Raw genomic sequence first — 12,957 nt, forward strand, 5'->3', positions numbered from 1 at the left:
CCTGTATCGGATCCCATGTATGGAGATGCGTATCGAATTGTGCTTGTAAGAAGAGATGCACATCCCTACAGACTATGCTAGACCAGGCGAGACCAGACCAGGGCCTGTATCCACAAAGTGTCTCAGAATAGAAAATTGGTCGTAAGTGCTGAGAAGAGACACATTTTACTCCAACCTTTATGGGTTAAAATCAATATAGTCATAAGAGTCCCACCTAGTGGACAGATATTTAGGACACCTTATGAGCTGTCCTAACCAGCTAAGTTACCAGCAGGTGTCTTGATAAAAGAAAAATGCAGCGAGCCAGTGGTTCCTGCACCACATGCAGTTGTTGGAGTTGTTAAAATAATGTTTTGATATTTCTATATGATCAATCCATAAATAATCTAGATCTACATGCAACAGTATATTTTGTGCCTTTGACAATGATTTTAAATGAGGCCTATTTCACATGATTTGCCTAAATACTTGTAACCACTAGGCTAACAAATAAACACATTTTAATTTTTTATTATTTAATTACCTACATCACGTTGTTAAAAAAGATGACTAAATTGGGCATGCCTATAAATTGGGCAATTGAAGGCATCTAGTGCTTACGCTAACTTTGATTGTGTTCGATGAAAATTATAGACCTTTCAAATGTTGTATGCGACATTATCGGCAAGTGACTTGATGCCTACTGTGCCAAAGTGATTTAGTTGTTAAATGGGGGTGACGAGTGTGTTGAACAGTAATAGTCAAAATTCTGCTTTTAACAAACATCAGAATTGAAAAAAAAAGGTTATGCATGACAACATATTAGGCAATAAGTGAAGGCAAAGTGTGTCAGATGAAAATTATATCAAATGTTTTACCATTGCAACATTTGAAGTACAGTCACATTCAACATGGTTGTCTGATGCGTGCTATAGAGTTCACAGCTGGCGACGCCTCATTGCAATTGGTTATTCCCCATCATTTGCAACAATGTCAATGAGCGTCATCACCATCTTTCCTTTACGGTACCTCAAACTGTCATGATTATCAGCTGAGATAAACATTTATGAGTTGATTTTACTCCTGGCTTAGAGTTTGTCTGGGCAGTATCTTAACATCATCCTAAAACCAACTCTGAGCTGAGAGATGTTTTTGTCTTAAAACAATAACTGCATGTACATGAATGCATGAGGAGTGAGGACAGGCTTGGAAGTGGTGCTCCGCCTGTATTCATGTTGGTATGAAAGGGTTGAAGAAGTTCAGGCTTTGATATTGTGTGCCGATTTGTTTTCACCACTGACTTCACTTCTGAGACCCTTATTCCTTTTACACTTCACCTTACAGGAATCATATGGGATGAGTCAGGCGTTACATTCAGGCAAAGCCACAAACAGTACTGTATACTTAATATAACCTACGCCAAGAATTTCTAATACTTTTTTTTTTTTTTCATACCCCCCTGTGGGAATCGAATCCACAACCCTGGCGTTGCAAACGCCATGCTCTACCAACTGAGCTACATCCCTGCCGGCCATTCCCTCCCCTACCCTGGACGACGCACAATTGGCCCAGCGTCGTCCAGGGTAGGGGAGGGAATGGCCGGAAGGGATGTAGCTCAGTTGGTAGAGCATGGCGTTTGCAACGCCAGGGTTGTGGGTTCGATTCCCACGGGGGGTATGAAATATAAAATAATTATGTATGTACTCACTAACTAAGTCGCTCTGGATAAGAGTGTTTGCTAAATGACTAAAATGTAAAATGTATAAAAACATGATCTGCCAGAGACTTATTTTTCTGCATATGAAATATGATAAACACTGACAAATAGCTTATGTAAATGTGAGGCGAAAAGAGAGGGGGGACAATTCAATATCCAACCAAACACCAGTGCTAACATGCAAACTGCAAACAGTAGCGACGACTCTGGGGAATCACATTAATTCATACCAGTTATTGCCACCGCACTACTGAATACGTCTGACATTTTAAAAACAGAATTAAAATCCCAAGGTCTATTTCTTCTATTAATAAATGCATTCCCTAAAATGAGGCCTACTAACAGAGGCGCTTCCCTCCTAAACCGACGTGCGGCTTGTCATATGACTAATGAGAAGGAGCTGTCACCGGTCGTGAAATTGATTACATCTGTGGAAAACCTCGTTAAGAGAAGTGTCACACTTTCAATTAAGCCAGAATAGGCAAGTGGGAGAAGGATGAGAGGAGAGAGATGAAAGGAGGGAGTGACGGATGTGGCTGTTCCTTAACGCACCTCGCCGATGGAAGGAGGGAAGCAGAGTTTAGAGCGCTGAGCTAATTTCACTGAGGTTTCCTGAGGTCATTAAGTAGGGGATGGGGTGTTAACACTGAATAAGGACACCCTTTCTGAGGACATCAAAGGTCCTTCTGCATGTAGAGTTGATAGAAGGGTTAGTAGGTGGATCAACCTAGAGCAGCAGCAACATCGCTCATCTTTCTGTACTGTCTAGGTCCCACAAGAGACCAATTTCCATTAGAAACCATTTGAATAAGGACAGACATTATATTGGTGTCAACGCGGGCACATCATCACCATTGGGGACAGCCATTCTGGGGACACTGAGGTGTGTACAGGGAGAAAGGGGGTGAGAGGCTAATCAGCTGATGTTAATAGAGATATTAAAGCCATCTGCCTGGGAGACAGTTTGATGGGCGTTCAGGAGCTTAAATAAGCTTCATAACTAAATGAGCCCGTGGGGATGACGAGGCTGTGAATGGATGACGACTGACTGGGAGTGTCATCCCATTCCCAACATGCTGTAAGAGCAGGATCGGGAGGCATAGCCACAGAGATACAAACATGTAGACATGTTACATCATATGCCCGTCTCTTCATGCTTTTCTACATGACTGAGAACATAAAAAAGGTACCCAGCGGAAAAATGGGATGTTACAAAAAAATACCATTATTCACAAGAAGGCCTATTTTAGCTACATTTATTCAAAAACCTCTCTTTTTATGTTGTTTGTGAGAATGTATTGGGACTGAAAGTCTATGGAGCTGCTTTAGACCTGGTTGCTGACACACAAATCTGGGCAGTAGCTACAGCTGCCAGGTTTGACAAGAGGGAGAGGTTATTTACAGCATGGAATTCATAAAACATGAGACCTTCTGTATGTGAGTTAATGCTGGGACCACACTTTGCTATTAGGTCTACTCATCGCTATTCAATAGCAACTACAGCACACCCCACTCAAGACTATCAGACTAAGACTACATGGATAGACAATGCCATTTGCAACTGTCCTCAAGAGCCCATCTAGATAGATTGACAGATTGATCTAAGGCTGTATTAGGACTGAAAGTAAGGTGGTACGGTGCAGTACGGCGTCCCGGCAAAATAAATAGTGGGGGTACGCCATACCGGTAAAACATCAGTAATTATCACAGTAATTAAAACAAAATGTCAAGAAAACTGTAGGCTATTCTACCACTTTTTATCATTATCGCATGTCAGAGGCATGAAAAATGAGCGTATGGACTTGAGAACGGGTGGACAGTATCCCGTGGACAGTATCCATATATCCCTGGAGTTATAGCGTGAGCCTATGCCAATCGTCCCCAAACTACACTAATGTTTACACCCACCTGACTCCCTACAGCACTGAATCAATCCCTTCTCTGTACTCGGTCTTCACACCACGGGCCTGGAGATTTACTACTGACCACAAGTCACCCAGCCACTAGCTCCACACTCAATCAAGCACCAGTGAATACAACATCATGATTCCTCTGGCCTTGAAGCAACAAGTTATACTACAGAGACACATAGCTTCATTCGACAGAGAAAACTATAGGATTACATTTTCCAAAAAAAAAAACTACATAATACTGTTTTCATTTTCTGAGATCATACCTTTCATAACAAAGACATTTGGCATTTAGTACATGCTCTTAACCAGAATAACTTACAATAAGTGTATGTCACTATGGAAAGTGAAACAATTCGTTTTTACTGCTTCTGCCTACTTCCACAGAATGATGATGGATGTGCTTTTTAGGGCTGCCAACGTGTGTTCGTGGTTATTGCTGTTAGGCTTGGGTGGTCTACTGTATGTGCTGTATACCGGGGTATTTGGAAATAGCCAAGGGATGGTTTTTCAATACTGTTGAAACTATTTCTTTGAAGTTTTTCAATACATTTTAATATTTGTAGCTACTTTAAGTAAATACCTGCAGTCAATTGTGCAATAGGTTAGGAGATAAGGCAGATCACGTTCTTCATTTCACCTGTCACATTATTTTACATTATGAAGCTTACCATAGTTCCCCAGAACAGTTGAGCCAGTCATGTATTTGTTTGTAAATAGTACAACGGGAGAAAGCGGCAGCAGGTGAGTCCAGCTGTGTATTCACAGTGGACAAATCTTATTTTCAAGTCAACTGTGTTTTGCTTCAACAGAGTGATCAGGGACATGCAACTATAGGCTTTCCTTCACAGAAAATACATTAGTGCAACACATTCGGCAGAAAATGGCTTCATTTTCATCAGATGACAACAGAAGTGCAACACTATTTGGCTGGCAGCCACACAAGTAAATGAGCTTACAATGAAAAAGCAAGGTCTTTTTAGCAAGAACGATGCATGACCATCATATTTATAATGTTTATCATAGAAAGAATGTAGCCAGCTACATTTCCTAATGTTTTGCTTAAAGTTAATCTTGCATTTTACCTGAGAAAAGTAGGCTGGCTACACCGAGAAAAGTACAGGAGAAAAGTAGCTAGTCAGAGCACTTTCTGCTGATAGAATCCCCATTCCTGAGTGGAGAAGTGCAACTGTCTGAAGCACGAAATTAGTCTGATGCTGAGCAGAAATTACAATAACAAGTATTTTACATCTGCGTTTACAAAACGCAGCAAGACATTTCTTATGCATTTTATATATTTTTTCCCTGTGTGAAAAACGCAGAATTCTGTATTATGAGACCCTTACGTTTATCTTGCTAGTTAATATAAGTGGCTGAATGAATAAGATGACGGAGCATTATATTGTTTTCGATTTCTGCAATGTTTGAGAAGTCAAAGCCCGTCTTCTCCTCTCCCTTCATCTCCGAGCAGAGCAGGCAGGCCCGTTGCCCTAGCGACTCCAGACACCACACAGACACAGCGTGTACACATGCTGCTCCAGAGCCAGTACTGTTCTTCCTTCAGACAAGCATCAAAACTTAATTAATTTGCACAATGTCTCTCGTCCACATTTGCTTGTAAATGTCCAAACTCACCAAAAATGATATTCGGAAGTTCCTACACACACACACACATACACATACAGTGGGGAGAACAAGTATTTGATTCACTGCTGATTTTGCAGGTTTTCCTACTTACAAAGCATGTAGAGGTCTGTAATTTTTTATCATAGGTACACTTCAACTGTGAGAGACGGAATCTAAAACAAAAATCCAGACAATTACATTGTATGATTTTTAAGTAATTAATTTGCATTTTATTGCATGACATAAGTATTTGATACATCAGAAAAGCAGAACTTAATATTTGGTACATAAACCAATTACAGAGATCATACGTTTCCTGTAGGTCTTGACCAGGTTTGCACACACTGCAGCAGGGATTTTGGCCCACTCCTCCATACAGACCTTCTCCAGATCCTTCAGGTTTCGGGGCTGTCGCTGGGCAATACGGACTTTCAGCTCCCTCCAAAGATTTTCTATTGGGTTCAGGTCTGGAGACTGGCTAGGCCACTCTAGGACCTTGAGATGCTTCTTACGGAGCCACTCAGTTGCCCTGGCTGTGTGTTTCGGGTCGTTGTCATGCTGGAAGACCCAGCCACGACCCATCTTCAATGCTCTTACTGAGGGAAGGAGGTTGTTGGCCAAGATCTCGCGATACAAGGCCCCATCCATCCTCCTCTTAATACGGTGCAGTCGTCCTGTCCCCTTTGCAGAAAAGCATCCCTAAAGAATTATGTTTTCACCTCCATGCTTCACGGTTGGGATGGTGTTCTTGGGGTTGTACTCATCCTTCTTCTTCCTCCAAACACGGCGAGTGGAGTTTAGACCAAAAAGCTCTATTTTTGTCTCATCAGACCACATGACCTTCTCCCATTCCTCCTCTGGATCATCCAGATGGTCATTGGCAAACTTCAGACATGCGCTGGCTTGAGCAGGGGGACCTTGCGTGCGCTGCAGGATTTTAATCCATGACGGCGTAGCGTGTTACTAAGGGTTCTTTGAGACTGTGGTCCCAGCTCTCTTCAGGTCATTGACCAGGTCCTGCCGTGTAGTTCTGGGCTGATCCCTCACCTTCCTCGTGATCATTGATGCCCCACGAGGTGAGATCTTGCATGGAGCCCCAGACCGAGGGTGATTGACCGTCATCTTGAACTTCTTCCATTTTCTAATAATTGCGCCAACAGTTGTTGCCTTCTCACCAAACTGCTTGCCAATTGTCCTGTAGCCCATCCCAGCCTTGTGCAGGTCAACAATTTTATCCCTGATGTCCTTACACAGCTCTCTGGTCTTGGCCATTGTGGAGAGGTTGGAGTCTGTTTGATTGAGTTTGTGGACAGGTGTCTTTTATACAGGTAACGAGTTCAAACAGGTGCAGTTAATACAGGTAATGAGTGGAGAACAGGAGGGCTTCTTAAAGAAAAACTGTGAGAGCCGGAATTCTTACTGGTTGGTAGGTGATCAAATACTTATGTCATGCAATAAAATGCAAATTAATTACTTAAAAATCATACAATGTGATTTTCTGGATTTTTGTTTTAGATTCCGTCTCTCACAGTTGAAGTGTACCTATGATAAAAATTACAGACCTCTACATGCTTTGTAAGTAGGAAAACCTGCAAATTCGGCAGTGTATCAAATAATTGTTCTCCCCACTGTGTGTGTGTGTGTGTGTGTGTGTGTGTGTGTGTGTGTGTGTGTGTGTGTGTGTGTGTGTGTGTGTGTGTATATATAAATAAAACTTTATGAGCTGGATTACCGGATTTTGCCATTTGTTAGCATATTTAGCTAGCAGTCTCCATTGAAATTCACTATTACTTGTTGCATTCTGATAATGCATTCTGGTAATGGACGCCCATTCTGATTTTTTTTTTTGCTTGTTTGGTACCCCCTTGTGTACTAAGCCGGTAATACCGTATATCCCGGTATAAGAGAAGGACAGTATGAAGATGTGAAAATCTAGATACCACCCAACCCTATTTCTTGACGTTCACTCTGCAGTCTGCATTGTCAGATGGATGCATGAAGATGGTGACATGGTGATTTTCACAAGCATTCTATAATTACACTATTAGATTGTGTATCTTACGGTCTGCAAACTACTGACTGCTAATTTGTATTTTCTTAGCAAGTTGTTGCTAAAATAAATTGTGTTAGCTAATGCTAATCACTAGTTAGTTGGCTAGCTAATTTGCTAAATGTACTAAGAGTCCGAGCAAACATAGCCAGCTAATATAGCATGGTACTAGTGCTTGTGTAGGCATGTTGTTTGTGCAATGGTATCTTCTAAATCAGAGAGGAAATGTTACGAATTCCCTGCCAGTGACTCTTAGCACACCATCTCATTCTCACAGTTTTCTCTCAGGGACAAAAACTCTGCAACTTCCTAACTCCAGCATTAGGCTCCCCTCCCCTTCTGGAGCCTAGCAGGCTAGGCTATGGGTCGTACACTGGCCCTACACACCTCTGTCCCTAGCCAAACCGATTGGTTGCTAGGGGTCATGGTTGCCAGGGGCCTTATGACACCGTGGGGGGGGTCAGCCAATCACAGGCAGTCATCCTGGTTCGAATCCAGGCTCTGTCGCAGCCGGCCGCGACCGGGAGACTCATGGGCGGCGCACAATTGGCCCAGCGTCGTCCAGGGTAGGGGAGGGAATGGCCGGCAGGGATGTAGCTCAGTTGATAGAGCATGGCGTTTGCAACGCCAGGGTTGTGGGTTCGATTCCCACGGGGGGCCAGTATAAAAAATAAAAAAAGATATGTATTCACTAACTGTAAGTCGCTCTGGATAAGAGCGTCTGCTAAATGACTAAAATGTAAATGTAAATGTAAATCTTGGGTCCCAGATCCCCAATTTCTGCTTCACCCTTTCAGTCTCATTCAAGCAGTCACAGAGAGAGCAGCAAGCTCATCTCTGGCCTGCACAACAACAGCTGGACTCATATCTGGACTTGTGGGATGGTGTGCGTGCACAAAGTGAGTTGTGTGACATTTGTATGTATATTCTTCGTAGTTAGCTGTTACCATTGTTGTATGCTGCCTCTGTGTATAGCTGTATTGTAATATGTGCATGTAGCAAATACATTTTCATACAGTCCTTCCCTTGTTAATAGCCTTGTTGCTCTATCAGTTTTAGTATTGTGTACAGTGCATTCATTACCTATTTTTGTTTGGAGTTGGATTAAACAGTATAAAACCATCAGAATGGAGAAAGCCGCATTGAAATCCCTTATAATTTGTGTTGCCACTCTAGGGTCATGAACTACTCCCACAATCATCCACAACTGCATCGTCAACATCGAAGTCATCCTCAACATCAATAATGTAAAACTCACCCAGGAGAGCTGACATGTTCTGGAAGATTCTCAGCAGCTCTGGGGTGATTGCCGGACTATTCTCCAACGTCACCAACCTGTAGGTTGATAGTGGGATGGAGAAGGGGAGAGAAAGGAGGGTGGAGGTGGAGAGAGAGAGAGGGAGACCGAGGGGGTATGAGGGGGTGGATGTGAAAGGGAGAAAGAGGACCAGAGTTAGCATCACAGAAGCATTTAAAGCTGCTGACCAGACGGTAACAGAGCCCTAGATTTACAGTTTACATTAGTAATTTAGCAGATGCTCTTATCCAGAGCGACTTAAAAGTAGTGAGTGCATACATTTTCATACTGGTCACCTGTGGGAAACGAACCCACAACCCTGGCGTTGCAAGCGCCATGCTCTATCAACTGAGCCACACGGGACAGAACAACAGATAACGCTACAAAAACTCTGTTTGAGATTCAGAATATGTACATATCTATGGCTGGAGAAGAAACGTCAATGTGTGGCTGAACCATAAAAGAAGAATCTGTCTGAATGAGTCGATCAAACTCAAACCACAAAAATGCTTCTGAGTAAGTCTATTGAGAGCAACTCAAGCTCATTCTAGCACGTCACTGCAGATGTTCTGCCCTTTGAGATGAGACTTTAAAAGCCGACAATGTGCTTGTTCAAAGACCATGTTTAACTAGGCCGCCGTCATCGAAAGGCACAAAAGACGAGCCACACTAAGGCTTCAGCAGTCAAGCTTTTGCAAGCCAGACAGGCCTCCCACAATAGGATATTTTACTACAAAATGGCTCTGTAAGGAGAAGCATTTTGAAAAAATGTAAATGTCTTCTTTTCAGAGCTCTATTCGCACATGAAAATGGCCATTGTGTGTTACGCCTACTTTGAACTTATCGTCATCACCCATCAGAGAGGGCATGAATGAACATTCAAGAGAAAGAGAGTGATTGAAGGAAATAGAGAAAGGGAGAGAGAAGAATAGAGCCAGAAAGACAGGAGAGGGAAAGAACGCTAAATAGAGTGCGAGACAGCAGTTGAAAAAAGAGAAGCTGTTGACACAAAATGACTCAGTAAATGAGGTAAACACGTACTTCGGTCACGACTGTTTATCTGGGAGGAAGCAAAGGCAAAGCCAAAAGCAACGTCACTTGTACATTTTTACATTTTAGTCATTTAGAGCGACTTACAGTTCGTGAGTGCATACATTTTCATACTGGCCCCCCGTGGGAAACGAACCCACAAACTTAAGCTGCGAAAAACACCCTCCTGAATATTCTATAGGCTCAAATTCAAATTCGCCTGGAGGGAGAGAGAGAGGGGAAGAGAGAGAGAGAGATGGGAGTGAAGAAGAACAAAAGGTGTGTGTGTGTGTGTGTGTGTGTTCTTAGCCGTAGGGAGCAGATGAGTGATCATCAGAATGTGGTCTGACTCCTGAATGCTTATCTCCTATATGAGGGTAAAGTTCTCATTAAAACAGCCATCAGATCACTGACACAACATTGGCAACTTAACAAGGCAGTGTACTGTCTGTGTGTGTTTGGTCCAGCGCTAACCTCCCCTAAGGCTGTATACTGTCACCTTACCTCATGACACATCACCACCAACTGCCTCCGAGAGAGAGAAAGAGGGCCTACCGCAGCACCTAGATCTTCTGCACAAATTCTGTCAGACCTGGGCCCTGGCAGTAAATCTCAGTAAGACAAAAATAATGGTGTTCCAAAAAAGGTCCAGTTGACAGGACCACAAATACAAATTCCATCTAGACACTGTTGCCCTAGAGTATACATACCTCGGCCTAAACATCAGCGCCACAGGGAACTTCCACAAAGCTGTGAACGATCTGAGAGACAAGGCAAGAAGGGCCTTCTATGCCATCAAAAGGAACATAAAATTTGACATACCAATTAGGATCTGGCAAAAAATACTTGAATCAGTTATAGAACCCATTGCCCTTTATGGTTGTGAGGTCTGGGGTCCGCTCACCAACCAAGAATTCACAAAATGGGACAAACACCAAATTGAGACTCTGCATGCAGAATTCTGCAAAAATATCCTGTGTATAACGAAAAACACAAAATAATGCATGCAGAGCGGAATTAGGCCAATACCCGCTAATTATCAAAATCCAGAAAAGAGCCGTTAAATTCTATAACCACTTAAAAGGAAGCGATTCCCAAACCTTCCATAACAAAGCCATCACCTACAGAGAGATGAACTTGGAGAAGAGTCCCCTAAGTAAGCTGGTCTTGGGGCTCTGTTCACAAACACAAACAGACCCCACAGAGCCCCAGGACAAAAACAACAACAACAACAACAACAACACAATTAGACCCAACCAAATCATGAGAAAACAAAAAGAGAATTACTTGACACATTGGAAAGAATTAACAACAAAACAGAGCAAACTAGAATGCTATTTGGCTCTAAACAGAGAGTACACAGTGGCAGAATACCTGACCACTGTGACTGACCCAAACTTAAGGAAAGCTTTGACTATGTACAGACTCAGTGAGCATAGCCTTGCTATTGAGAAAGGCTGCCGTAGGCAGACCTGGCTCTCAAGAGAAGACAGGCTATGTGCACACTGCCCACAAAATGAGGTGGAAACTGAGCTGCACTTCATAACCTCCTGCCAAATGTATGACCATATTAGAGACACATATTTCCCTCAGATTACAGAGATCCACAAAGAATTCGAAAACAAACCCAATTTTGATAAACTCCCATATCTACTGGGTGAAAAACCACAGTGTGCCATCACAGCAGAAACATTTGTGACCTGTTGCCACAAGAAAAGGGCAACCAGTGAAGAACAAACACCATTGTAAATACAACCCATATTTATGTTTATTTATTTTCCCATTTGTACTTGAACTATTTGTACATTGTTACAACACTGTATATATAGATAATATGACATCTTTTGGAACGTCTGAGTGTAATGTTTACTGTTAATATTTATTGTTTATTACACTTTTGTTTACTATCTACTTCACTTGCTTTGGCAATGTTAACATACGTTTCCCATGCCAATAAGCCCTTAAATTGAATTGAGAGTGAGTGAGTGAGTGAGGAGAGCGAGAGAGGAGAGAGAGAAAGCAAAGTGAAGAAAAATAGGGAAAAATCTGAGAGGGGAATGAGAGAGAGAGCTACAGAGGGTGGGATGGAAGAAAGGCGAGTGCTGTATGTGCCTGATAAACGTCTGCCTTTAGAAGAGTGACAGAAGCTGTTAGTATCAGTCTGCTCTCAGGGTTGAGTGTGTGTGTGTGTGTGTGTGTGTGTACGTACCACAGCTCCAGGCCGTCCTCTAGCAGGTAGACATGCGGTGGTTGCGAGACATCTGTACTCAGCTGGATCACAGGAAGCAGGAAGGGATACAGGTTCTTACTCTCCGCCCCCAGGCCCTGTGATGACATCACACAGGAAATGACATCGGCACACCACATTATGAGGGGGTAAAGATTACGATGGGGTGTATGTGTCCATGGCACAGGCACTTTACTACACGGTATATTGACACAGACCCTGGTTAAGATTACTTCTGGGTCGTATTCACTAGACACCAAATGGAAGAAAAGGGACAGAAACTGAGGGACTACCTGGACTTGTCCAATAACACTTGGTTCCGTTCTAAAACGTTTTCAGTTGCAAAGAGTTTTACTACGATTTGCACTAATGAATATGAGCCTAGACTAAAAAGCAGAGCTTTTACAGTATTGAAAATCATAGTGTCGGCATTTCAAAATACCCCAGTATACGGTATATACTGCCCAAGCCTACACACTGGGAGAAGCGATGAGAAGCTTATCCAGGCTGCGGCAACGAACGGCTAAGGGGTGTGTGTGTCATACCTGTACCAGGTGAATCAGTGTGGTGAGTATGGCACAGCGCAGCATGTTGTGTTCTTCTGATTGTTTCCATAGCAGTGGCAGGTACTGGACCAGACAGCCTACATATGGCCGGATCTAAGAGAAAACACAATACAATTAACAACAAACACCAGAGCATCACATTCAATAGAAACACAAAGGCCTTCATACAATATGAATGTGTAAGCCCAAATCAATCAATCAATATCTTTTTTGTCCCATTTGGGAAGTGCGTACAGGTCCAGGTGCCAGTTACTAGTTAGGGCGTACATCTAGTACTAACACAAGGTCTACCGTGGAAAGTATTCTGAGCCAGACCTAACCATTCTACCTGTTGGATAATGTCCTGGGTGTAAATCGTAGGGTTGGTAGGGAGCAGGTCAAGATATTCTTTGTGGTAACACGATTTCAAAATATCAAGAATTACTCATACAGCTTCCTTTTCACACCTGCATCGTCTCTGTGTACGTTCTCTCCTAGGCAGCCGTACCAATGTATTCATCCGAACTACCCAACACAGACAAACTCTTTTCACTGGCTGCTAATGTTCCATGAAATG

At 42.7% G+C, this 12,957-nt stretch overlaps 1 protein-coding gene across 1 annotated transcript in view; it reads right to left on the reverse strand.

Moving 5' to 3' along the window:
• Nucleotides 1-12,957, reverse strand: part of ipo11 (importin 11) — a 228,248-nt gene that overhangs the window by 111,018 nt on the left and 104,273 nt on the right. Inside the window, exons 20-22 of the mRNA XM_084176960.1 lie at nt 12,381-12,494; nt 11,818-11,933; nt 8,541-8,617 (exon numbers count right to left, since the gene is read on the reverse strand). Coding sequence (XP_084033086.1) covers nt 8,541-8,617; nt 11,818-11,933; nt 12,381-12,494 — 307 coding nt within the window. The remainder of the gene's footprint in view (nt 1-8,540; nt 8,618-11,817; nt 11,934-12,380; nt 12,495-12,957) is intronic.

This window comes from Coregonus lavaretus (genome assembly GCF_964263955.1).
Source record: "Coregonus lavaretus genome assembly, chromosome: 14".
NCBI classification, from domain to species: Eukaryota; Metazoa; Chordata; class Actinopteri; order Salmoniformes; family Salmonidae; genus Coregonus; species Coregonus lavaretus.